Source organism: Lingula anatina, chromosome 3, assembly GCF_051362555.1.
Source record: "Lingula anatina isolate TDL-2025a chromosome 3, LinAna3.0, whole genome shotgun sequence".
Lineage (NCBI taxonomy): Eukaryota > Metazoa > Brachiopoda > Lingulata > Lingulida > Lingulidae > Lingula > Lingula anatina.
This window is the reverse complement of record NC_141769.1, coordinates 25,551,901-25,579,246: the sequence shown is the minus strand read 5'-3', so window position 1 is coordinate 25,579,246 and position 27,346 is coordinate 25,551,901. Positions and strand designations below refer to the sequence as shown.

Below are 27,346 nucleotides of genomic sequence, written 5' to 3'. Positions count from 1 at the left end.
AAAAAATGCAAATATAAGTGTCCAGATGGCATAATTCATTTTAGCATAAAGTTTGGTGATATTGATACTCAGTAAATTTTACACATGGCTGGCATTATTAGTACAACCAGCGTGTACGCTGGCGGTACTCATGGTTTTAGTCCCGACCCGTCTCGTCCGGCTCCGCCGGCTCCGCCGGCTCCGCCGGCTCCGCGTACTGGCGCCGGATACAAGTCACCGTTACCGCTTCTCCTCCTAGACCGCAAGGACCCCTGTCCCCATCTCTTGGATTTAGGTCACATATAACCTCAACTTGAACCCCCAGGTTTTTTTGTCTCAGTCGCTGCATTGACCTGGGCGTGACGCTCCTTGAAATGCACCCTTGTCAAAATTTTTGAAAATTCAATGCCAATTATCTACCCTACGGAAGGAATTATGGGAAAATTTTCTACAGACAGCTTTCCAAAAGTCATATGTGTAGATTTCAAATATGCCCTTGGATTTGACCTTTGACCTTTATTTCAAGGTCAAACGGGCCAAAATTTTTTAAAAAATGAAATTTTTTAAGAAAAAAAATATTATTTGCCCTGTTATTCAGACACCACACAGACTTAACCAATAATATTATTGGAAAGTGTTACCCTTCAGGTCATCTTTCATCTCCATGAATTTGGGGTCAATCGGTGCATTTTCTTGGGAGTAGCGGCCATAAGATGCCAAAACTGAAAACTGTCTCTAATTCGGGAACCGTTAATGCTAGAGACCCATTCTTTTTTGCATTTTGTAGAGCATGTAAAGCCCAACACTGGAGGTGGTCTCCGTTTTTTTGTATTCCAAACGGTTTTCGTGTTATGCTGTATTAAAAAGTACTTTGTGGTGGCACATTATTGTAACTCAGAATTGTAACATTTAGTCCCTTATATCTCCAAAACTGGCCGAGATAGGTCAATAGTTATTATTTAAGTTGGATAGGAAGTCATTTACTTGCAATCTAGATGTGAGCTTGAAATTGACCTTTGACCTACTTTTCACCATGAACTGAACTTTGCAAATTATTGTTCACTTTTATCTCCAAAACTGGCAGAGATAGGTCAATAGTTACTATTGAACTTGAATAGGAAGTCACATACTGGCAATTTAACAGTGACCTTAAAATTGACCTTTGACCTACTTTTCACCATGAATTGAACTTTGCCAATTTTCGTTCCCTTTAATCCCCAAAACTGACAGAGATAGGTCCATAGTCACTATTGAACTTGAATAGGAAGTCATATACTGACAATTTACTATGACCTTAAATTTGACCTTTGACCTACTTTTTACCATGAACTGAACTTTGCAAATTTTTGTTCCCTTTTATCTCCAAAACTGGCAAAGATACGCCCATAGTTACTATTGAATTTGAATAGAAAGTCATTAGAGGCAATTTATTTTGACCTTAAAATTGACCTTTAACCTACTTTTCACCATGAACTGAACTTTGAAAATATTTGTTCCCTTTTATCTCCAAAACTGGCAGAGATAGGTCCATAGTTACTATTGAACTTGAATAGGAAGTCATATACTGGCAATCTAAGTGGGACCTTGAAATTGACCTTTGACCTACTTTTCATCATGAATTGAACTTTGCAGATTTTCTTTCCCTTTTATCTCCAAAACTGGCAGAGATAGGTCCATAGTTACTATTGAACTTAAATAGGAAGTCATATACTGGCAATTTACTGTGACCTTAAAATTGACCTTTGACCGTCTTTTTACTATGAACTGAACTTAGCAAATTTTCGTTCACCTTTATCTTCAAAACTGACAGAGATAGGTCCATAGTTACTATTGAACTTGAATAGGAAGTACACTAGCAATCTGTGACCTTGAAATTGACCTTTGACCTACTTTTTATGATGAACTGCTTTTTGCATGTTTTCTGGCCTTTAAATCTGCAAAATTGGCAAAGAAATGCCCATGGTTGCTATTGAACTTGAATAGAAATTCATATACTATGATATTGAAATTGACCTTTGACCTACTTTTTCACCATGAATTGAGCTTTGCATATTTTCTTGCCTCTCATATCTTTAAATCTAGCAGAGATGTCCCCATTGTTTCCCCTAGGTTTTATCTTTTGTCAGCATATATGCACCATTGACAACGTATTTCAAGGAAAACCAATAGGCCTTTTGTCTAGAGAATACAGGAGTGATCAAGGGTATGAAAATGCAAGTCAATTCAAAATTCTGCTTGATTGTATCATTTTTAGTCATATTTTTTTGCATATTTTGAGAACTCTTGTTGATTGCATCTTATAGAGCTTGTCAAACACCAGACTGGTGATGGTGTCCCTTTTAGGAGGGGGGGGGGGGTCCATACGAATGCGCTTACTCCAGCTGGTGGTACAATATCCGGAGGCGGTATCGCCTCTCTGATCCTCTAGTATTAAAACTTGACATGCCAATTATATGAAATGATTCTGTCACTCTGCATGTCCCTTATTGTCCAGGAAGCTGAAGAAGACAATTTACAGTAAGGTACACCCTCCCATCTTTCCTTACAACACCAGCTCCACCTATCCATTTGTCCACCAAGGGTATTCCTCTGAGCAGACGTTCATTCTCAAACACAATAAGAGCTCTCTGGAGAGTCATTATAATGTCTTTGTTGTCCTCAATGTTTGCCACAGAAGCTGATATTGCTCCAATGAGAAAATTCACCAAAAGAATGGGAATGGCAAACACATACAATATGTGTAAAATAATAAGAGTAACAGTGCTTTCTTGAGTATCCAACTTTCCTACAATGTCCTCCATGTTAAGCATTATCTTAAAGGATGAGTAAAAACTTGCGAAAAAGTCTTCATACCCATCAATGCAATGCTCACGAAGTATCCCATAGAACACAACAGAAAAAGAGATGTGAACTAGCATCAACAGAATCAAAAATTGCATGAAATCTGCAATCATTCTCTGAAAAGCAATAACAAAGTAACCAATCTGTGGCATTACCTGTGCAACATACAAAACATACCAAATATTGAATATGCAAGCTACTGAAAGAAACAGATAACCATATGAGTTACTTGTGGCTGCGTACGTGTGCATACTTATACCAATAATAATGAAAATATTCTGAAAGATATCAATTACTTTATATGTATACAAAAAAAGTATGGTTGATCGATTCCTGAACAATTTTAAAAATGTATATTCTGGTTGGTGACTTCTCCAGACAACTGCAAAAAAGTCCAGCAATTGCCCCAAGAGTTTGACTGTTGCAAATGCCAAAATCACATAGACCAGTGCTTCTGATGCATGGTACTGGAAAATATTGGAGCTTTGAGAAATAATGGTATGTAAACAGGTTGGTAGTTCAGGATTCTGAGGCGGCTTACAGGGAGGTGACTGTTCATTGGCCATGCTGGAGGTTATCATGTATGTGGTGTTCCCCCTCAAACTGCCATTGGTAGATTCACCCGACATTTGGCTACAAATTTCAGCATTTTCATTGGATACGTTAGCAAGGGTAGGCAGCTTGGAGAATTCTTGCTTAATCACCATGCTTATCTGAAAGCTCAGGACGGTGTACCAAAACAACAGTGTGTATAGACATCTCCAAATAACACTTAAAGCCAGGGAAAATCTTATATTTTTTGTTCCAGCCCTTACCCAAGACTGAATCAAGGGAGACGTCAGGCACCTGTGAGTATCTGCATTGTTTAGGTGTTTGGAATCCAGTCTGGTTAACATGAAGAGCGGAGACTTCAGCAGGCGCCCATTTGGAGTAGATGGATGATATTCTGTAATATCATACCAAAGGATCTGCTTCAAGCCACAAGTTCTGTATGGTTTCATGTAAACACCCTCTGTGTTGAAAATAGCTTCAATAAGCCCCAGACTTCCTAGAGCTGCAGCTAATTCTACTGGTTTCAGGCCAAGGTCGTTTTTACCATGAAGCAGAATTGCCAATGTATCCAGGTCCAATTCAGAGCAAAGAACTTTATAAATTTCCAAGTATTTCCGCTCATTTTGTGGCCAGATATGGAACCCCCAAGCCATTGCATGGATAATATTGTTAAGACCAACGTCCACAACATCGGCTTTGGCTCCATTGCTTAGTAAAACTTTGATACAATTCAATGCTCCTTGGAAAGCACAAATGGCAAGAGGAAGGCAAAACTCTTTGCAAAACGGAGCAATTTCTAGATCACTGTCATAGCAAAATTTATTATCAGCTAAGTGGTCACCATGGTATTCTAGATAGAAATTTACAGTATCTTGATCATCTGTTGCTAATGCTTTCAACCATTTGCTGGCTTCTTCAGTATCTAACATGCCGTTAGGATAAGCCACACTGATTTTTCTCTGACCATTGCCAATACCAACCAAAGCAATGTCATCACTTACTTTTCCATTGGCTGCCCCCATTTTTCCAACTGTGCCACGCACTTCAGATTTTAACGTGTCTACTGCTGTATGGAGTTTGCAAACATTAATGCATCTGCCTGTTCTCTCTTTATATATATTTATCCCCCCAGGCAATTCTCTCTTAGTTATTCATCACAATCAACCATTCAATTAGTAGATTGTATCAAATGCCACGTCTCCATTTGTGCTTGCAGTCAATTTAAGTGTCCATTAAGCTGCCACTATCTCGTAACATGCCAAATTGAAATGTACTTATAAATTGCACTGTTACGGAACAAAGTATTCTAGGGCCTGTTCAGGACCAGTTGATCCACGGACTAACTTTAATTGCTTTAACCCTACAGGGATGGCTTGCATGGGAGATGGGAATCCATTGTCAAGGATGTGATATATCTGATCTGTGGCCTAGTTAGTCCATGGATCAACTGGTTCTAAACAGGCCCTTATACAAGTACGATGCAGTGTACTTAAATGAAAATTAGTTATATTAGAAAATGTACTGACCACACAAGGGAAACACATTCTTTTGTGTGAGCAAAAAAGAAACTTCATTTGAAATTCCATGTTTTTATTTCATATTTTATATTCACCCAGTTATTGTAAATAGTGTTTCTGTGCATATTTTCTTTTAATTTTCAATTTGAAAAAAAAAAAAAAAAAGCAATCTCTCAAAATACAGAGCTGCTTAAATACACTTAATCTGTTACACCTAAATGAAAGATACTCAACTACATGTAATGTTACAAGAATATCCACTTAACAGCTATCCCTGATAGATGGCTTACATGTTCCATGATGCTAAAATTAATGCATTTACCTTGTATCATGTATCACTTACAGATTTTTACATTACAAAATGAAGATTGAATAGATTCTGACCTGACAACATAACAGTCATAACAGTAATTTACATTAAAATTATTCAAAACATCAGATATGCACTATTACACCTGTATACCAAACTTTTCACTCTTTGCAGTTTGAAAAGAAATACAGACCGAACTAACTTCATATGAAATTATCCCAAAGTGAGAATCTGACCATACCATTAACATGAATCAATATTTTGGTGCAGCCTGCTCACAGAGTCACACCAGCAGTGTCTTTTTACACTATTTCTATACCTCTCGTTGTTCAGTAAGAACCAGACATCTACATATCAGAGCAAGATTGAAAGTTTCCTGCTTCTTTGTCAAATAGCATATGTCATTCTGGCATGCGTCTAATTAATTAGTCATTTTAGATCTGCCCTTTTTACATTACTTTTATCTCCCCTGCAGTTAGGACAAAACCATTTCCCTTTTGGTTTTGTAGAGAGCTGTACACAGTTAAAATGGAACCATTCAATTTCACACTGTTCATTATCGCAAGCAATCATTTCTCCATAAGATATCTGATCACATAAACAGAAAGTAGGTTCTTCTGGATCAATAGGGTTCTCTATTCTCTGGTCTTCTTTTTCTTTCTTAACTTTGCGTTTCTTCTTTTTCTTCACCTTTTCTTTTTCCTCCTAAAATGAATTGTAAAATGTTTTAGCATAAAGTAAAGGAATTGTTGATATTTAAATTATTGAATTGTAAAATGTTTTGGTATAAAGTAAAAGACTTACTGATGTCTGAAATATATCTATTTCTGAATAATTTCCACCAAAAATATGCTGCTGATAAAAAGGATCAGCAAAAATGTGATATTGTAGCCCAAATAACATAAACAGACCATTATATAAAACAAAATTTATACTAGTCTTCCAAAGTTTCCCAAATTCCAAACACTCTTTTCTTTCTCTTAGCTGGGAACTATCCAAGACTATAAATGAACTTACCTTCTTTTCTTCTTCTTTGCTAACACTTTCCGTCCTTTCTCTCTTTTGCCTCCGCTGTCTCTTCTGCATCACCTTCTCCATCTTTGGTTCAACGTCCGACGTAATTGGGGTGGTGGTGCCTGCTGCAACAGCAGCCACCGTAGCAGCTATCGAAGTGGCTGAGGAAATCTCTTTCTTCTCTTTTTTGACTGAGGTTGAGCTGTTGCTCTTATTGGACATCTGAGTGTCATCTCTGTGGTCAAGAATCATGTGAGAAGATGGATCTGAAATTTAAAAAAAAAAAATGTGGAATTCATAGTTTGGAATTCATAATTTTATTTTATTGTTGTAAATAATGTCCTAGTGTTGCCTTTGAGATACCATAACTAATAGGTCTTGGTCTGTAACAGTAAGTGAAAAAACAGGATTATTGAGAATTATTGAAATAACCTAAAGGTTGTATAAAATACTACATGAATGGGTGAGTACTTACTCATATTTGAACAAGAATAATACATCTGATTCATGTTATCCTATTCGAAAAGACAATATTTAATTGAAGCAATTGATATCTTTGCAACAAAACCCCATACTTCTATATAAAGACTTTGTTACCTGGCCGGTGTTAGTGTCAATAAGTAAAATTGAGAGAGGATTTATTTTATGAGTCCTACAGGATGCACTCCAAAATAAAAGGGGCAGTTGGTGGAATTGGAAAGCACATGCATTGCCAGAGATTTCATTATCAAAAGTGAACAGAGGGCATAATACCAACAAAAATAAATTTGATATTTTATTATATGACAAATCAAACCACAAAACTTTCACAAATTTCCAACAAAATGAAATGCCTGCAAATAGGCCTTTGGATGATAAGCACAGATAACAGTATTTCAAAATAAGAACTCATTTATCACAAATTGACTCTTTGATTTTGGATCCTGCATAAACAAGCTGGTAACAGCAAGTCCCACATACCCTGTTAGTAGCTGTTAGTTTCTGAGTCTGTGGGTCAGCCAAAAATGTGCAGTCTGCATTTGTGACAGAAATGCGATAGCATGGAGCTTTTAGGGAAATAAACTTCTAATCCCCTGATAACATTTTTATAACCCATTCCCCAATGAAAACATTATCCAAGTGCTGGCCACCAAGTTAACTGAGTAGAAAATGCATGGAGATACTAAGGAACATTTATCGTCAAAATCTGCATACAAATGTATGCTATTCAAATATAATGAATATATTTCCCATCAGCTTCATTTTTCATCCATTATCATCATATTTACAAGTCTAAAAAGAGTAGACTTTTCCAGAACCCCCCCCCCTCCCCAAGAGACTACAGCTTTAGGTAAAAAAGCTAAAAATGATGACCTTTGACACCAATCTCCATCGTCATTTTTACTATTTTTCAAAAGCGTACAGTGGGAATTATCAGCCCCCCACCACACACACAAGCATACGGTTTGTAGACTTGTGAAAATGGTGATAAAAATCGATGACCTCTTACTAAAGTGTATGATGCCACTTTATTTGTGTATTGCAAAATACAACAAGAGCTACATATCAATTATTTACAACTTAGGTTTCCTCCACCTTATGAAAATAAGATCAAATCTTATTTGAAATAGCAATGCTGTAGGCTAAAATCATTTTAGCATAAAAAATTACATAAATGCCAAAAAAAAAAAAAAAAAAAAAAAAAAACATTGGTAATGACTTTTTCTCCAAATGAGATATGCCTCAATGAACTCAAATTGAAGCAGGTGAATGATTGCAGATCTCAGAAGACAGCTAAATTGCCAACAAGCTGTGAACTGATGAAAACCCATTCCAATTATCAAAAGGATATTATTTGCATAGAAAATAATTTGTATCCTGTAAATTGCATTGTCAATAAATTAATATATGAAAAACATTCCAATAAAATGCCTATGTATTCATCAAAGTTGAATCTTTTCAAAAACTTTGCTGCAATTAAATTTTTATATATGATTAGGCATATTTAGCTATCATTACAAATTTTATATATTTTCTGGATAGACCTGATGTATAGGCTGAAAATCACCCATAACATAAGCAAGTAAAGCAGAGCCCAGCAATTTACTGACCCTTGCCAACACTGCTCTTGGAAGAAGTTTTGGGATTGTCAGTCTTGCCTGCACTAGGTGCCTGCACAGGACTCAGGACTGAATCTACAGAAGAGAAATAACAGATGTGGGCAATTTCAAAGTGATGTCCACTGCAGGCCAAACACTTAAACACCATGAAATTGCCCATTTTGCTGGAATTTAAGACAGCTCAACAAGTTGTAAAACCAAATGTGCATTCAATTTAATTTCTGGAGCATTTAATTGAAAATGCATGTAAGAAACATACACAATATATTCAGAGATTATATTAACTGAGAGTTCTTCTTGGCAACAATATGACCATTAATCAGGGTGTTTCAGCTACACATCAATAGTTTAAGATAAGTAAAAATAAATATTCTGCTAAAAGTTTGTTAAACAAAAGCAAGCTGAGGAATCGACTTGATATAGTAAATCAAAAGTAAGAAGTTCTTCCTAAATATAAATTAAATCAATACAGATAACTGGAAAAAAAAATACATAGAAATCACGAAATACAAGCAAATAAAATCAAAATAACTAAAAATAAATAAAACAATCTAGCACAGCAAAAGTTGGTTACATTTGCAAGAGATAATTTACAATAGAGATAAATCGCAATTATATATGTAAACATGTTACAAACCATGACGGGGTTCTTAGCAAAGCACTTAAAGATGAAACAGTTATTTTTATCACAAAGCTTATTACATTAATCCTGTGGTCACTGAAACATTTTTGTTTCAACAAAAGAACTTATTTCCCGCTTAAGTGACAATTAAGTAAAATAATAAGAAACAAAAAATAAAGCAATAATAATAATAATAATAATAATAATACTCATTTGGCCAAAGTCAATTATCTTTAACGTTGAAAAACTATCCAAGGGCAAGTGGCTCCTAAAACTCTGTTGATGTTACTATATTTTCCATTGCATTCTCTTTTGTTTGAAAGAAGAAGCACTAACATATTTGGAGGTAATTTGGTGTGCAGTTAACTGCTCAGGCAATCAACAATAATCAGACATGCTCTGTGGGAAGAAAGTTAAGAGGATGCATGCTTTGGAAATGTCAATGTGTCTTTAAGATAAAAAAAGGTCCATGATATCAAATTTACAAGGAAAGCATATATATTTGTATCACACAAAACACATTTCTAAAACAGCTTGGTTTTGTTTTGATACAAATATACAAATACTCAGGAGTAAAATAATCAAATTTTTGCTTCTTTTACCTTTGTCAAAGAGGTGCAGGGGTACAGGTGCATACAGAAAAAAGAAAAGGTTTGGAAGCATACCCATCCATTTCATCAACCATCAAAATACCACATGGTTAACAAACATATCTGATCAAGATGCAGGTAACGGAAATGTCCAAAAATGCCATTCAAACTATGCACTATACACATGCTTGTACAGTACAGTTTTGATAAATGACATATTCACAAAACAGCACTAACCCCTGTTACTATTTTTTGCTGTACTTTTGTAGTCAGTTTTAGTTGTATTGCGATGATCAGTGTGGCCAGGTAGGGAATCTACAGAAAGAAAAAACGACTACTTCAATAGTGAAAAAGTGACACTCAAGTCTCACATTCAGATTAGTTATAAATACGAAAAGCATGGCAAGTAAAATAGCAAAATGGCACAGAGCAGAATGTTCTTGTTTCAGATGATATCATGATATTTTCTTTTTTTTTCTTTTTCAGGAGACACTGTAGGATTAAATGTCTTCTTTGACATCAGCTGGACATGACAATTCTATTCTAAGCCAACCTAAAGGATGGATTTTTGTCTTTTCAATTGTATTTGAAAAGGATTTTAGGACTAAAGAAATTCTGATGATTTGAGCCACAATAGAGACATTATCACATTGTTTCATGAGCAATAAATAAAATGATTTGCAATAAACAATGACGCTCTGACTGAAACCAATAAAACTTCTATGAGTGTTAAATTTATAAGTACATAAAATCTGTTTGCTATTTTCAATACAATGTATATATATATGAATTACTCAAATATAACTTGTTCTCACTGCGTGAAAAAAAACATGCGCAGAGCACAATTAGAAAACTCTGCCTAATTACTCTCATCCAATCAAGCTAATATCATTTCTTTGCAATCCCCCCTTCTATAATCATACAAATTAATATGGTGAGTGCAATCACCAAAGGCACTATTAATCAACCCTTTATCCTTAATTTGACAGATTACAACTGGAGCAATCAAACAGATCAGCATGAGCTACACAGCAACCCCAATTATTCTTAATTGTTCCCATTAAAGGTTTCTGCATAGCTGAAAGGGAGTGACTACTTATTATCCAGGCACGCACATGTACAAGCAGACACACACACACACACTTCATCTATCACCTGTACTAACTGTCACCTAAAAGTTGAGTTTTTTTTCATTTGTTCAAATACATATGATAAAATATGACATACACACAATTATATTGAACATGAATTGTTTGGCATCATATATGAGAAAGTAACACTGTAGGTAATAGGGAAGTAGCAAGCTACTATCATTAACAAAGTGCTTAGTTACACAATAGTTTATAACAATCAAGTTAAATATTAAAATAATTACTAGTACTTCATAGAAAATACATTTAAAAAACCTTGAGTTGGCAAGAGTGCCTAAATGCACACATGTAAAAAAATACAACTTGCAAACTTCTTTAAATAAACTTTTATCTCAACAAAAAGTTACATTACAGATTACTCTACACTGAGACACTTTCAATATCAACATCAACAAAATCATTTTGGAAATCAACAAATATACCACAGACTTTTCAAGTTTGAATTTCAACAATTTACCTAGATTTTCCAAATCCTGTTCAAGCTGCCTTGTCCTGTTTTCAATAAATTCAATGATCTGTGAGACCAGATGAAGCTTTTCATCTCCTATTTCTGTAGTTTTGATAAGACATCTCTGAACTTGTATGATGGACCTCTTCACACTGTTTACATCATTCTCGTTTTGATAATTCTCATGGTGGTGCTCCAGATCATTCATAATATCTGTTGAAAAAAATTTGGTAAAACAATGAATCAAGATTCAAGAAACACGTCCTATTAAGAGCAAATATGTATCTACCAGTAGACTAAGTCAAAAAGTAAACTAAATATACAATTTTAAAAAATGACTAAATGCAGACTCACTTTTAATGAAATTGGCACTGTAGACAAGAAAAAAGTAAGCCCTTTTTTAATATAAGATAATGATTTTATTGCCATATTCATTTTAGACTAAAATTAAAATTAATTTCATGTGTTTATAAAATGACCAATTTCTTTGTGTAAAAGTCTGGTTAAAAGTTACAAAATATATAACAAGTTTAAATGTGCTCATACGTATTTAATGCAAAATATCTGAGTAAGGTAGGTCTATGGCACATTTTTTGATCTGATAATTTGAGGTTGGAAATGCACTATTTTATCTGCCTGATTATGTTTCAAGTTTTGAGTTGACTATAATATGTTCAATCAAGCAGGGTCTCTTTCTTTGCATTTGGAAAAACTACAAAGTCTCCTGACATCAGAAAATCATCCACCAGCATCTCACATATAACTAATGAATGACAAGAAGCACTTCTGGTTAAATTGGGAACTTGAAGATGGCATAAGGGTTTGCATCAACTTTCAAGTATTCTATCTCCAAACCTATTGCAACTGTTGGAATTGAAATTAAGAATACTAGTATAAATTCTAATTGGTTATATTAGGTGCTGTTAATGTGTGCAAAACCTAGGAGTTTTAGTTACCACATTCTTTCTACAATATGCGTTCAAATTTGAGACAGACCTTATTTTGTTGAATTCATGAAGGGAATGTCAGCGTACTAGTAATTTAATAAAGAATTTAATTTTAAAAGAAATTAGAGTAAACGATTATTTAAACTGCAAATGGCAAAGTCCTATTTGTTTGAGAAGGTAGGGAGGATCAAAATGTTATTATCCTTTAACTAAAGCGTAAAGTAACTGATTCTGAGATCACCTTTGGTTTCTTTTTTTCAATGACCCCACTACTTACCAATAGTTTGTGCATCTAGTTCACGCATCTGCGAAATAACCCTTTGAAGATCGTCAGGCAAGCTATCCAGGCAATCAAGATAATTGTCCAAGTAAGTCGCTGAACACAGCGCTTCAACCGCTGCCTGGTTCAATAGACTCATTTTCTGTCAGTCCTAGAACATGGAAATTGATATACAGTTATTTTGTTGGAAAGACTAATGGGTAAAATACTCAATCAAAAGACGTATTTCCCTTTCAAATACCGCTTTCGATGACCTCGTTTTCTTAGCGATGGCGCTTTCATCACAACGGATTGTTGATACTGAGATTTTATATAGGTCAATAGTTAAAAAAACACTTAAAGTCATGAATATTTTTATTAAGTAATTATTTGCATAAATAATGCAAAAGTATTCTCAAAAGCAAACTATTTAACTAGAATTTCAGGACTTTTACTTTTGTTTGAAAATGTGTAATGAACTTATATACACGCGTTAGCCTGTGTGACTTATAAATGGGTCAAGGTTGAATGCAATGGAAACAGCATGAATGTGTGGAGTTTTACAATATTTAGGGTCTGTTACATATTGACACCAATTTTATAATGATGGCTTTACCTGTTGGATATTCCAAGTATTGGGCATGTGTCAAATGTGCGTTAAGGATATCTTATTCAGAGGGGAGAAATTTCAGTTATCCAAAACTTTTCAGCACAACCTCTTCTTTCAAAACCAAAAATGAATCAGCTTGGATTGAACCACAGGGACATAATACTGGGGTTAAAGTATACAACAGTTTAACAAGAAAAAAGGACTATTTAGTTCTCCCAGCAGGACCTGTAGCTTTCTGGTATGTGTTTCCTAATCTTCATTACCCTTTTCAATTAACATAAAATCTTGGGTCTTTTGAAGAATAAAGGAAACTTTTAAAAATTCATTTTGATTTAGAAAAAAAAAAAAAAAAAAAAAAAAAAAGACAAGCACTGTCTAATGAGCCTTGCCACACCTGTCTCACTTATAAAGGTTATTGCATTTTAGTGTATCTTTGAGATTGCAACATGATCTTGAAATATTTAGATTTTGTGCTTTATATAATGTTGATATATTCTTCAGGTATATGTGTGGTCCAACAGTTTATGATGAAGCTCACATAGGACATGCTAGGTACACAGGAAATTGAACAAAAGTAGCTGAACTAGTTTAGATGCAGTCTTGATATTGCAGATTTGTTGCTTATTACTAATAGTACATGTAAACTAACTTCTGTGTATAAAGACACCAACGTTAGTCAATGACACTCTAAAAATTCATTTCAAAAATACTGTACAACTGTAACATTGAAATATATATTTATGTTAAGCACTGCTTCTTTACATCACATTAATGAATTCTTTTGTAGTAATGCGGCATTTTTTACATTACAGCTCATATGTTCGGTTTGATATCATAAAAAGAATACTTCAAAGCATCTTTAATATTAATGTTGTACAAGTCATGGGAATAACAGATATAGATGACAAGATAATAAAAAGATCAATAGAGGTTAGTCATTATTTATTTACAAATGTGTAACTTCAAATGTCCAATATTTCAAAGTAACTATTGTTGAAATTATTCCTTGTTTTGCTTATTAATTAACAGAATTTTGAGTGATATGCCAAAATTAGAATATGATAATTTACCTTCAGTTTCAGATGCACACTAACAGATTAAAACTCATTGCCAAAATTGTATATACGCTCTTAATATTCTGGTATTATTGATTTACAGGTTCAGTCAGATTGTAGTACAATCTCAAGAAAGTATGAGCAAGAGTTTGACAGGGATATGTTGTCTCTTAATGTGTTACCACCTGCTGTTAAGACAAGAGTCACTGAGCACATTCCACAGATATTGGATTTTGTTAGGCAAATTATGGACAAAAAATTAGCATATGTCACAAAAGATGGTTAGTATGGTTATAATCTACTAGTATAGATCACTTAATTTTTCTTCAGAAATAATGATTTTTATGCAGAAAGCTTTGTATGATTATTAAAAAGTGCACATTAAAATTGCCAAAATGGAAAAATTACATTTAAAGCTCGAGTGCTATTACAACTGTTTCTTTTCCGGAATGTTTAACACAAAGCTTTCCCTAACTCTTTCATAGGTAGTGTCTATTTTGATGTGGAACAGTATGGCTACTATGGGAAATTGATGACACACAGTGTAGATGCACAGATAAGAGATGCAGGTTTGTGAATGACTTTAACAGATTCTATTACAAACATACTGAAAAAAAAAAAAACATGTATATCCCAAAGACAAATGCATAACTGTTACAGAAAAATAGTCAGCATGTGTAAAAGCCCAAAACAAGGCATTACATTATTCAATCAATTGGTGCATAAGTTGATAGATACATGTACGTACGTACCCGTCATATATTTCAGAAATCTCAGAAAAGAGAAGTGCAAGAGATTTTGCCTTGTGGAAAGCAGCTAAGCCTGGAGAACCATGGTGGGAATCACCTTGGGGTCGTGGAAGACCCGGTTGGCATATAGAGTGTTCAGCCATGGCACAGTGAGTATATGCTATGCATGCTATGCACAAATAAGTGTGCTTGCATGCTTGCAGGTGAACAGAACTATGATATACACCTTAACATACACTTATCCATGCACATGCCGGGCACATCCACACATTTAAATACACGTTATGCAACCAGCAAGGTTCTTAACACATCTGCAATGGACTGTTTCTTGTAATTAACTTGTAAGAATATTATGACGATCTTAAACAAGAGGTAGAACTGATAAGGTATTGGTAATAAAAGATGAAATGTTTCAGCTAGTAAGGGTTTTGATAATCTTTTATACAGTTCTATCTTTGGAGAAAAACTTGATATTCATACCGGTGGTGAAGACCTTTTGTTTCCACACCATGAAAATGAACTGGCCCAGTCCCAGGCTTGTCTTGGTTGTGATCAGTGGTGCAATTATTGGATGCATACAGGTAACAGTCTTATCAAATCTTATGCTGCAATTTTTTTCTCATTTCTGTTGTTTCCATATTAAATATATAGGCTTTACCCTGTTATTATTATTATTATTTTGCACAAAAAGTTAAAACTAAGACCGCATTCTCAACGAATTGAGCCAGGCTTTACAAATCCTGAGAACTAAAAATGGTGGACGTACATGAAAGAAAAACCGCGTAATCTTTTAATAGTCTCTCCGCCTCTCACAAGCCTCCCCACACGTCGTCCCTGCGGAAAAAAGGAATGAATTGGCCCGTAGAGCAGCAATGAATCGACTATCTACGGAGATAATATCACCAGAGATATTCACGGAGATATTCATGTTCGGAGCCGAGATTTAATTACTGTACCCCGCAGGACGACGTGTGGGGAGGCGTGTGAGAGGCGGAGAGACTATGAAAAGATTAGGTGGTTTTTCTTTCATGTACCTGTACGTCCGCCATTTTTAGTTCTCAGGATTTGTAAAGCCTGGCTCAATTCGTTGAGAATGCGGTCTAACACATTTTTGTCAACTGAGTTGTTCTTTTTACTGGTTTCTAATAGTAAAAATAATCCATTCAAATGTAAGTATGGTACAATGGGTGTTAAGTTTATATTGTTACAAATATATGAAACCTACATGTACTAGTATATGAAAATTGTTGTAAGAAAGTTTGTCTAATCCTTCATATTTCAGGACATCTGCATTCAAAAGGTGATGCTGAGAAGATGTCCAAATCTTTGAAAAATACATTATCTATAACAGAACTACTGCAGACATATACAGCCAATCAGTTCAGGATGTTTTGTATGCTTTCACCATATAGGAACAGTGCGTATATTGATGTATATATGGTATAAAGTGTGCATCAGTGATTTTGGTTATTCTGACAAAAATTCAATCAATACATGCAGATTAATAATAGCAAGGTTAAACTTAATAAAATACAGTTTACAAAGTTTGGCGCAAGATTCAATGAAAACTTAAGGTAAATAACATTCTGAGAGAAAAACTAAAAATACTAATTAAAAGCTAAAAATGCTAATCAATCTTGTTAATATATGATTGTTTGATTGCATCAAAATATTTTCGTCTAAGGATTGGAGTACAGTGATGAGACGATGTTAAGGGCTGTTGCAATACACCAGCAGTTGATGTCCTTCCTCAACACAGCAGATTTGTATGTAAAAGGACAATTACAGTGCCAAACATTCAGTCCTGCAGACCTCATGAAAAGGTGAACAGAATGCACTGTACTGGTACACCACAATTATCTGTAACTGAAAAGGAAATAAATCTGTCTGATAACTTCATATATTGTTGATATTTTTATAACACAAACATGATGTGTACATGACTGGACAATATTTCATCTTGTATTGAAATTGAAATTTTAGCTTCATTTGTGAACTGACTGTGCATTGAGAGTGCTGAAATTTTTTTTTTTTTAGCCTTCAGGACAGTAGAAGTAAGGTTATGGAATCTCTGACTGATGACTTCAACACTCAAGCAGCTGTCGAGAATATATTACATTTAGTATACTCAGCAAATGTGTCACTTGGAATTGGGAAACGAGCAGACGCTGAGGTAACGAGCAGCTTGTTGTTAAAAAATGTGTTTTGAATGTATGAACTTCAGACTCTTTGGGCTGAAACTGTAAAAAAAACTACAGCTTAAAAATGGAATCTTGTGTGAATACGTACCTGATATGTTTTGTCTTTGGAAATATTTTGTAATAAAAAAGTAAGTGGTCATAACTTGGGTATGTTATGTCATTTTATGATTTTTATGTACAGACACAGATGTGTCTGTACATATTGCCATCACCTGCGTCTGTCGTCGCCGATGCCGATGCCGATGGCGATGGCGATGCCGATGCCGATGCCGTCGCCGTGCACTTTCCTTGTAAACACGATAAGTGGAAGGCAGTTTTACTTTTTGGCTTTATATTTACAGAGCTGATGAATATTCATAAAACGCAGGTCAAGTTCGAAAATCAGCATGATTGGGCCATTACTGTAGAAGTTATGCTGTTTTTTCACTTTTCAGCATATATGCAACCTTGTAAACACATTTTAAGGAAAACCGTTAGGCCTGTTGTCATGAAACTCACAGGAATGGTCAGTCTTACTAAAACGCAGGTTGAGTTCGAAAATCAGCATAATCGGGGCATTATTTTAGAAGTTATGCTGTTTTTTCACATTTCTTCAGATTTCCTCAGATTTAATTCTTAGGCATGTTAATAGCCTTATTATTTAAGTAATAAGATACATAAAAGTGTTTGTTTGACATTTCCTGCATCTTTACAACATTGTTAGTTGATTATGTAAAAATGATGGTAAACTTGTTATCGTGTATTGTGTAATAAAGTGTCAAAAATGGAAATAAACTCATATCATTGCAGTTTGTCAGATTCAATCATTCACTATGTTCAGAATCTCAGAATGGAAGAAATTGGACATTTAACACTGTTCTATTGATATTTTTCACATCTCATCAATTTTCTTAGTTGACCTTATAAAAATGGCAGTAACCTATTAATTTTGTTTTATGTTAAAAAAGTGTTAAAAATGGAAAAAAACCCATTTCAGAACAGTGCAGTCTTGTTTACATTTTGGCATCTTTAAGTCGTGACTTTGAAGTTCCATCGGCCTAAAAACCTTTGTAAGTCACGTTTACTATTTGCCCATGATACTAATATTTTATTATTAAAAATTGATGATCATTATGCTGTTAAACATTATGTAATATTGCATCAAAATTTGAAAAAAACCTATTTTGGGCACTGCTCCCATGATGACCATTTAAGAAAAACCATGTCACTTACTGTTCTCAAACAGTACAGTTGATATGTACAGATGTGTCTGTACATATTGCCATCACCTGCGTCTGTCGTCGCCGTCGTTGCTGTCACTGTTGCTGTCGCCGGCGCCATGCACTTTCATTGTAAACACGATAAGTGGAAGGCAGTTTTACTTTTTGGCTGTATATTTACAGAGCTGATGAATATTCATAAAATGCAGGTCAAGTTCGAAAATCAGCATGATCGGGCCATTAATGTAGAAGTTATGCTTTTTTTTTCACTTTTCAGCATATATGCAACACTGTAAACACAATATAAGAAAAACAGATGGGCCAATTGTCATTAAACTCACAGGAGTGGTCATTCCTGCTAAAACGCAGGTTGAGTTCAAAAATCAGCATAATCGGGCAATTATTTTAAAGAAATGCAGTTTTTTCACATTTCCTCAGATTCAATTCTTAGGCATGTAAACAGTTTCATTATTGAACTAATAAGATACGTAAAAGTGTTTGTTTGGCATTTCCTGCAATTTTACAACATTATTAGTTGATTATGTAAAATGATGGTAAACTTGTTATCGTGTATTGTGTAATAAAGTTTCAAAAATGGAAATAAACTCATATCATTGCAGTTTGTCAGATTCAATCATTCACTATGTTCAGAATCTCAGAATGGAAGAGATTGGACATTTAACACTGCTCTGTTGATATTTTTCCCATCTCATCAATTTTCTTAGTTGATCATATAAAAACGGCAGAAAACTGTTAATTTTGTTTTATGTTAAAAATTGTTAAAAATGGGAAAAAAAAACATTTCAGAACAGTGCTGTCTTGTTTACATTTTGGCATTTTCAAGTTGTGACTTTGAAGTTCCATGGGCCTGAAGAACTTTGCTAGTCACATTTTCTGAATATCCATAATACTAATATTTTATTATTAAAGTTGATGGTCATTATGCTGTTAAACATTATGTAATATTGCATCAAAATTTGAAAAAAAAAACAAACTATTTTGGGCACTGCTCCAATGATGACCATTTAAGAAAAACCATGTCATTTACTGTTCTCAAACTTACAGGAAAGAAACATGGGACTAAAATACAGCTTCAGTAGGAAATACAGTCTGTTTGATAATTCTTACTGCCAGTTAAACAGTTATTTTGTGAAAATTTAATTTTTCACATATTGGCATTTTTAAGGTGTGACTTTAAAGTTCCACGGGCTTGAAGACCCATGCTAGTCACATTTTCTGAAAATCCATGATACGTATATTTTATTATTAAAAATTGACGGTCATTATGCTGTTAACCATTATGTAATATTGCATCAGAATAGAAGAAAACACAATTTTGGGTGCTGCTGCCATGATGACCATTATGGGAAAACCATGTTACTTATGATTGCCAAACTTTCAAAAAAGAAATACAGGACTAAAATGCAGTCTGAGTTGGAAAAGCAGTCTAAGTGACTTCTTTTTCTGGAAGTTATACATTTTCAAAGTGTAAACTTGTCACATATTTTAATTACATTGGTATTACCTGTTGAGGATAATTAAAATTTGATGTTGAATTTGCAGTTTAACATAATGTATTTTTGCATCAGAATTGACAGTAGCCTATTTTGTGCATAGTTATTTCCTGTTTTTTGTCTGTACATTTGACAGCTTTGCTGCCTTGTTTTATTTTCATGCACAGAGCTCAGGTTCAAGGCATCCTGCTGCTGTTGCAGCCATTGCAGAATTTATAGAACAGACTATGAATAACATGGGCGTAGGATTTGTTGGGAGAAAGGTATGTGAATCTTGAGCATTTCAAACTTATATATATATATGTGTGTGTGTATGAGCATGCTAGTGAAAAAAGTGGTCAAGTGTTTATATGGTTTATTCTTGAAACAAATGAAAAAAAATTCTTGTTATTTATACCTAGTTATGAAATGCAATAAGATGGCAGTATCATTTGTTGCCACATTATATGGAAAAGAAACTTATTGAAGTTCAATAAATTAATTTGAATTTTGAAAGTTTAATCAACTTAGCATCAGTATATATTTTCATTCATATAAGGGTGCTAGTGAAGACTCCCATTCAGCAGTACAACTTGGACAAGTGATGGATGAAGTGTTAGAATTCAGGAAGAGTGTTAGATTATGGGCATTGGATGTGAATGCTGAAGTAGATAAACAAATGGAAGGTAATTAGATAAGTAATTGTATTACCTTGATTTGGAGTAAAAATTATACAATATTTCTCCTGTTTTTGTAACTTCTGGTCTGCTGTATTGCCCATTCACATTTACACATTTGACAAGCCATGTCCGATTTTCGTAATTTATGTATCAGGCTAAATCTGATTGTTGTTTCATTTTCAAAGTTTTACTTGTATTTAGGAGAAAGGAATATCTTAGAATATTAGCAAATCTTAGTATTTGTTTAACAGCCATGTTGTGTAACTTTGAGCAGGTCAAACTGATAAAAGTGCTAAAAAACAAATCAAGAAAGAAGTCCTCTACAACAGACAGCCTCTGCTCAAGGCTTGTGATGATTTGAGGGGATCCTTGCAGGGGATAGGTATCCAAGTCAAGGTCAGTACTTGAGGTTCAAGGTCAATTACTTTGCGTTTCCACAAAATACATGTCGGTCTGCATATGTAACAATTGTGTACAGCAAAATTCTCATTTTTTTTGTTGCTTCTTATTTATTTATTGAAATCAATCCTTTCTGTATAATGATTTGGGCAAAACGTTAAAGATATTTAATTAATAGCTGGTTTCTGTACAAGTGGTGATTAATTTATAAGAAGAACATTTTATTACGTCCCCAAACTTTTATATTTGATAATCGCGGGTGCAAATGGAAGATTGCATTTCTTTTTTTGTTAACTGCTCTTTTTTCATTTTATTCAGTCTGTATTTGTTTTTCCAGGACATATCCAAAGAAAATTCTACATGGGAATTTGTTGAGAAGACGCAGCAAAAGAAAGACTAATTTAATGAAAATTTGATTCAGATATGACAATAGAGAAGTGCTTGGATCTCCAGATGGAAAATGTTGAAAATATTACTCCAGTCAGCTGTGGTACTTACTTTGCAATGATGTTGCAAATTATATAATAATCCTCACAGAACATTTTGAGTTGTTACTATAAACATTTGAAAGAAAGCAATGAATAAAAGTTTTTTAATTGGTGGAATGAATTTTGAAGTTTTATAATGAAACAAGAAAACAGTTATATTGCTTTGTGGAGATAGCAATGTTGAAATGACATTTTTAGATTTATATTTAACTTTTTTCCCTTTGTGAAATCAACTCATGTCAGTTGAATAGTTTATTGAATGCTAATGTAAAGTCAAATTAACAAAAAAATTGCAAAGTTCAAGATCTACATCATGATTGTCAAAGAAATATATCACATGATAAGCTTTCATTTGGCAAAGAAAAAAAAAGTTGGCTTGAATAGAGAAGCCATCTGTATATACACAGTGTGAATAAGACAATGCTGAAAGCTAGAGCCTTTTAATATTAAGAATATTTTTCACTTATGGAGATGAGATCAAAATTATTCTTCCTCTTTACATCAATTTCATTAAATTATATTAACCATGATGTCAAACATACATTATGAAATATAGTTTTCTCTCATTTATAAAGTCATATGCCCCATTTCAAAATATTATACAAAAAAGTAAATTCTGAAAAAACGTACAAATTTTGACTCATTATTTGGCCAAAAAATGTGGATGTAAAATGACAATTCATAACACTGTTATCTACACTACTACTAAAGTTGTTTAGCTGGAACCAAAATTTAAAAAAATTATTTGAAATTTAAACCTGAATCATTTTTAAGATGTGTGCAGCATTCTATCTAATGAGCAACACATAGAAGAAAATTACCCTTCAAACCTTACACCAAGGATTTTATAGCACCTTCATATAATAGCAAAGATATTTTAGCATTAAAAACAGTGCTTTTATAGTACAGGTGCAGATCTCTACAAATGGCATAGCAAGATATGATAACAACCCTGTTTCATTTTAAAGGTGCTCCCACACATTCCAAACTACAAGTACAAATATCTTTATACTGACTGGCCGTGGGGTCAAAGTAATTTAAAGACAACTAACTAGCTCATGACCAAGTTTGTTGTTCCTGTTACATAATCTTGAACATATTAAGAACATTTATCTCCCAATCGCTTACCCAAACTTGTTACCAATTCAATGCCATATATACACATAGCCCTAAATCACATATTGATACAGATGTAAAAGTTAAGTTTTCTTATAAAGAAAAAATATTGACTCACATGTCTGACCTGATTACATTTATCTTTAAAGAGTCATGTCTTGATTCAAAATTATGAAACCTCATTGATTTTACAGTCTCCATATCCCACAAAGTATATACATTCAAACTCTAAATTAATATAGATTATCTAATGAGTTCTTCAGATGGTGTACATTTCAGAGCCTATACATGATATTATGTACACTGCCATCAGCAAAAAAATGATTAACAAGTGTGTCATTACAGAAATGTGAACATAAATTGCACTCTAAATGTGAGCTTCAGTAGGATATCAAGTCTCCGACTGATACAGATGGGTGACTTATTGATCAACAGAGCTATAGAAAAAGACATTCAACAGCCATTGACGCAGTAGTGCTCCATGCTTATTGACTATTAATGAGTAAAGCAGCAGTAAATATACTGCCTGTGGTGTATAATTTGACTATAAAAAATGTAATTTTATGGTAAACATATTTTTCATAAGACTAATAAAAAAACCAGACTGGGCAAGGCAAAACTAAGCCCCTGAAACTTTGTATATAATCTTAAGGGACATGATGATTTTCAAAGCATTAAGTCGATCAACTAGAGATTGTCCTCTGTGGCCACCCACCCAATGGGTCCACATCAAAAACTGAAGGTTCATCTTTAAATAAAAATTCTCAAACAGCTATTTCAATTAGAGTGTGCCATCACATAATATGAATGCATAGGCCAAGCAAATCAGTTCTGAATTCCAACATGTGCAATTCGCTGAAATAGTATGATACAAATTCTATTTTCAGCATAAATTTCTGTAGATCCGCAACACTGCCTGATGTCTGACATGCTTATAGGCAAGTCTTGTTTAATGCCTCATATCATCTCAAACAGTAATATTGAACTAATTATCTTTTTTATTTAACTTTTCATCAATCACCACCCTGCTTCCCAATCAGGCCTGCTAGACAGCATCTGTTTAGCACTCTGAGGTCTTGTCTTCCCATTCACCAAGCTATTCCTTTTCCCAGTACTACCAGTTGCTGACCTAAGGCTGGTTAAACTCTGGGACTTCTTTCCCAGAGCGGCTGAAGCTGTGTACGGATTGCTTGGCCTCTTTGTTGCTGAGCTAGGTCTGGTCCTCCTGGTTGCGTAGTTTGTTTGCGGAATATACCCTGGTTGGTGAAGATCAAGGCCATAGGTTGGTACGCCCAATAACATTTGGCGCTTGTATTCGTCGAGTTGCTCTGTGCGGCTCATGCCCTGTGTGGGACCCACGTTTTGGAGACGTTTTAATATTTCCTAAGAATGAAAAATTGTATGATTAATATTGCGTTGGATTATGGCAGGCTAAGGTTGGGCTTCAGCAACTCATTTCATATTTGATGTAGAATTTGAAATTCTGGCAAGTCAAATTTGGTCACCAGTAGCTAGTACTTCCTACATGATAAGTCGAATGTTCAATTTGTTCAGCAGATTTACTAATATGTGATCAATGTGTTATTCTGGCAAGTCAAATTTGGTCACCAGTAGCTAGTACTTCCTACATGATAAGTCGAGTGTTCAATTTGTTCAGCAGATTTACTAATATGTGATCAATGTGTTATTCTTTAGATATTCAATTTAGTAACCCAAAAATTTTTAAGAACTCTGGTGTTTTAATCGATTAGCTTATTTTTCACAGACATTTTAGAAAATTTAGTACAAAATCAGAGAAGCAATAAATGTGAAGAGTAAACATTCATGCTTGGTTGCTATTTGAACAATATCTACTATTCCAAACCATTAACCAATGATTGACATATTGATGAGACTGATAAGCTATGTCTACACCACCTGTATTTGCAAAATCCATATCTACTACTTCATATATTTCAAAAAGTAGCTGCTAACGATCACAGTGGTATTAAATATTTTATATGCAGCATCACTGCTTTTAATGTACTGCAAAATGCACATGCATTATTTATTATGATTATGCATAGAATGTTTTATTGCTATATCCAATTACATTTTATTCTTTTTATACTAGAAAATCAACAATATGATTTAAAAAAAAATGATTTATCTCTCTCAGTAGTGAGTCACAATAAACTGTAAAATGTGTATGAGCACTAGATCTTTTTTCACAAAGGAGTTCCCAAAAACTAAAACCTTTGTTCAATTTTCATTGTGGTCCACTGATTTGAAACGTAAGTTTGAAGGAGCAAATTACTGTACAATCAGATCATGTAATGTATTTGTGTATATTGTAGTCAAGGATGCCTTGATTTCTATTGTAATCTGCAAGCAGTAGGATTATGATTACACAAGGCACTTATAAGGTGCTGTCTTCCATTGTTAGATCCAGACGGTAAGGTTACACTCAATATACAAACTAAATCAGAAATGGAAAAAATTCCATTCAACACTCTTTATAAGAGAAGGTAGAATTTCACAAAAATACAGTCTCACAAAACTGGAATAAAAATGATATTCCAATCTAACATTCAGTGAAGAAACATGACTACCCCTCTTTCAACAACTTTTTTACACTAACAAAAAATAATATCAAATATTTTTTCCATATTAAAAAAAAATCAGGGATGCCTAAAAATTGAGAATCAATCTCAGACTCAAATTCAGGTGTGTAGAATAAAAAGGGCAAACTGAAATTTGGTTATTGGTTGTATTACATAAAGATGGGATCAATACTGTAATACATTTCTTCATTCCAATAATTTTAGTTAATGATCAAAAGAGAAAAGAGAAGCTGTGCGGGAAAGGTTAATTGGGCATCCAATATTCAATAAGTGTAGGAAATTTAACAAGACTCTACACAGACTTTTGCTATAATCAATAGGTTAAATGATGTCAAATTTCAAAGCCTTGTGAGGTCAGTTGACTAGGAAATGTCATGCATGATTCTTCATGTTAATACCTACCAGGTTTTCTAATTCAATTCTTCTCTGTTCCCTCTGTCGATTAACAGTGGCATGGGTGACCCTGCGAACTGGAGGATCAACTGCAATTTTGGCAGGTGTCTTCTTCTTCTTAGCCGCAGCAGTTGCACTCTTTTCTCTCATAATCTTTTCTAGCAGTCTTTTATTTTCTTGGTCTATTTGTCTCACTTTATCATTAGTAAAAGAAAAGTTTTTACGATTTCCCTTTGAAGGCACAGGGACCAGCACAAATCTCTGCCCACTCGGACCACGGTTTTGTTTTTGTTCTTTTTTGTCCATCTCTAAGACTGCCTGTAAGAGGGACCGTAAATCCATCTGGTCCTCTGATGTTCTAAGAAGCTCATCTCTATAGTTAGTGCGGGCATACTTAGATTCATCATATGCATTGCCTTTGCTATCATATTGCACAGTGTCTTTGTGTCTTGGGCTATACATCTCTCTGCTGTCAGAGCTCTTATGTCTCTTGTGACCTTTTTTATACATTCTTGGTGGTGAGCCTTTAGGGCTAATATCTGGAGAAGGCAGTGGCGACACATCAGTTATTTCATTATCTGAAGACGAAGAAACACTGGTGCTTGTAGAGCTATCACTTGTAGAGCTGGAATGAGAGCGTGAGCAAGACCGAGACCTTGATCGTGATTTTGATCTAGATCTAGATCTAGATTGTGATTTTGAATGTGATCTTCTCATTCGACGAGATCTTTCACCTGATCTACTGGATCTGCTTGATGTGGACTCTGTGGTGTCACTTTCATCTGAGTACTTTTTTCGTGAACTCCTCTTTTTGTGATCAGAATCAGATCTTGATCTTGAACGTTCTCGGGTTTTATCATCTTTTCTCTTTGATCTTTTGCTTCTGTTCTCATCACTGTGATTATCACTTTTTGTCTTACTTTTTCTGTCTTTGTCTTCATCCGAATCTGACCAAGCATTACGTCTTCCTATCATTTTCCCTGTGTTAGAATCTATTTCTGTTGTAGTTAGAGAAGTATCAGTTCCACTGCCTCGCCTAGCTTTTTCTCTTTTCGATTTCTTATACTCGCTGTAAGATCTTTTTGGGTGGTTGCCCTCACTGTCACTATCTGAACTATCACTGCGCTTGTCAACAACTTTGGGTACTCGTGCTTCAATTTTTCTAACACTACTTCGATCCGAGTTGGAATCATGTCGACTCCTTGGCGGCGAGTCTGCTCTTTTCCGATCGCTATATTTACCCGATGGCGGCTTCTTGGACGATTCGGGCACTTTAGGTGAATCAAAAAAGTCAAAATCTACTTCACCGTGAAGGTTCTCCTCCATTTTGCATGCTATTTATCAACTACAATTGTAAAAGCAATACCCGCTTTGGGCCTTCACAACTATGTCAGTGTTTTCTAGCAACTGATGACGTCAGGATGGTTCTTCTCGCAAAACATCGCAAAATCCCGCATAGATGGCGGGGGATCCAAAATGTTGTCTGCTTGAAAATATGTAAACAATCGAGTACGGTAAGTTGATGGTCGCAAATGAATGATAGACATAATTTTCTGTAAATTAGAATCCCTGGTCATTTTGAGGCATTATTTGATAAGAGATATAAGATAATTTTATGAAAATCTCCGTGGAGTCGCTTGTTTTGTGGTCTTTTTGGGGCACTGGCCACTGCCACTGGGATACCTGAGTAAACCGTGGATCGGAAGCCCGGGAAGGTTAACATTGATTAGTAGCAACAGAGATGCTGTTTTGCATACTATCCAAACGTATGCTATCCAAACCGACAAAAATCGATTAACTTGTAATATTTGACATGCATTTTCCATTTAATTTGATCTAGATTCTAGTTCCAATTGTGTGTTACATGGCAATTTGTGATTCATTTGTGGGAGTGTGTAGGGGAAAGTTAATTGTAAAAAGTAAGCTCTTACCACACTGTTCTCATACCTTCTCTCTGTGTTAATGCTGTGCAATGGAACCTATGCCAGCCATGTGACTGCAGGGCTTGCATGGATTTACGCAATCTGACTA

General features: G+C 34.5%; 3 protein-coding genes across 6 annotated transcripts; 1 reads left to right on the top strand and 2 right to left on the bottom strand.

Annotated features, from left to right (window-relative positions):
• Positions 1-4,945: 4,945 nt before the first annotated feature.
• LOC106174613 (inhibitor of growth protein 2) lies at positions 4,946-12,640 on the bottom strand. Of its 4 annotated transcripts, XM_024075355.2 has the most exons (6): positions 12,348-12,640; positions 11,133-11,336; positions 9,762-9,839; positions 8,304-8,387; positions 6,217-6,479; positions 4,946-5,904 (listed from the first exon to the last, which is right to left on the bottom strand). In XM_024075355.2, the coding sequence occupies exons 1-6, from the start codon at positions 12,487-12,489 to the stop codon at positions 5,629-5,631; spliced, it is 1,047 nt and encodes a 348-aa protein (XP_023931123.2). In that variant the 5' UTR covers positions 12,490-12,640; the 3' UTR covers positions 4,946-5,628. The 4 variants fall into 4 exon arrangements, with proteins under 4 accessions (XP_023931123.2, XP_013411712.1, XP_023931124.2 ...); XM_013556258.3 differs by lacking the exon at positions 8,304-8,387; XM_024075356.2 differs by lacking the exon at positions 9,762-9,839.
• A 189-nt stretch (positions 12,641-12,829) lies between these two features.
• On the top strand, positions 12,830-21,324 carry LOC106174690 (putative cysteine--tRNA ligase, mitochondrial). Its single transcript, XM_087009168.1, has 14 exons — positions 12,830-13,177; positions 13,441-13,491; positions 13,752-13,869; positions 14,098-14,275; positions 14,480-14,563; positions 14,763-14,892; positions 15,191-15,324; positions 16,026-16,160; positions 16,428-16,566; positions 16,781-16,916; positions 19,825-19,920; positions 20,196-20,322; positions 20,591-20,712; positions 21,053-21,324. The coding sequence occupies exons 1-14, from the start codon at positions 12,933-12,935 to the stop codon at positions 21,113-21,115; spliced, it is 1,758 nt and encodes a 585-aa protein (XP_086865294.1). The 5' UTR covers positions 12,830-12,932; the 3' UTR covers positions 21,116-21,324.
• Positions 21,325-21,442: 118 nt separating this feature from the next.
• Positions 21,443-26,744, bottom strand: LOC106174640 (uncharacterized). Its single transcript, XM_013556298.3, has 2 exons — positions 25,325-26,744; positions 21,443-23,702 (listed from the first exon to the last, which is right to left on the bottom strand). Exons 1-2 carry the CDS (start codon positions 26,639-26,641, stop codon positions 23,337-23,339), a joined length of 1,683 nt encoding a protein of 560 aa, XP_013411752.3. The 5' UTR covers positions 26,642-26,744; the 3' UTR covers positions 21,443-23,336.
• Between the last annotated feature and the right edge of the window lie 602 nt (positions 26,745-27,346).

Bases quoted from the DNA above. Each gene is read 5' to 3' on its own strand.
- LOC106174613 (XM_024075355.2), bottom strand. From the start codon at position 12,489: ATGAGTCTATTGAACCAGGCAGCGGTTGAAGCGCTGTGTTCAGCGACT. The intron at 8,388-9,761 runs GTTAGTGCTGTT...TCTCTTCTGTAG, and splicing joins AGCAAAAAATAGTAACAGGG to ATTCAGTCCTGAGTCCTGTG. The intron at 5,905-6,216 runs GTAAGTTCATTT...AATTCATTTTAG, and splicing joins GCAAAGAAGAAGAAAAGAAG to GAGGAAAAAGAAAAGGTGAA.
- LOC106174690 (XM_087009168.1), top strand. From the start codon at position 12,933: ATGATGGCTTTACCTGTTGGATATTCCAAGTATTGGGCATGTGTCAAA. The intron at 15,325-16,025 runs GTAACAGTCTTA...TTCATATTTCAG, and splicing joins CAATTATTGGATGCATACAG to GACATCTGCATTCAAAAGGT. The intron at 20,713-21,052 runs GTCAGTACTTGA...TTGTTTTTCCAG, and splicing joins GGATAGGTATCCAAGTCAAG to GACATATCCAAAGAAAATTC.
- LOC106174640 (XM_013556298.3), bottom strand. From the start codon at position 26,641: ATGGAGGAGAACCTTCACGGTGAAGTAGATTTTGACTTTTTTGATTCA. The intron at 23,703-25,324 runs GTAGGTATTAAC...TTTCATTCTTAG, and splicing joins GAATTGAATTAGAAAACCTG to GAAATATTAAAACGTCTCCA.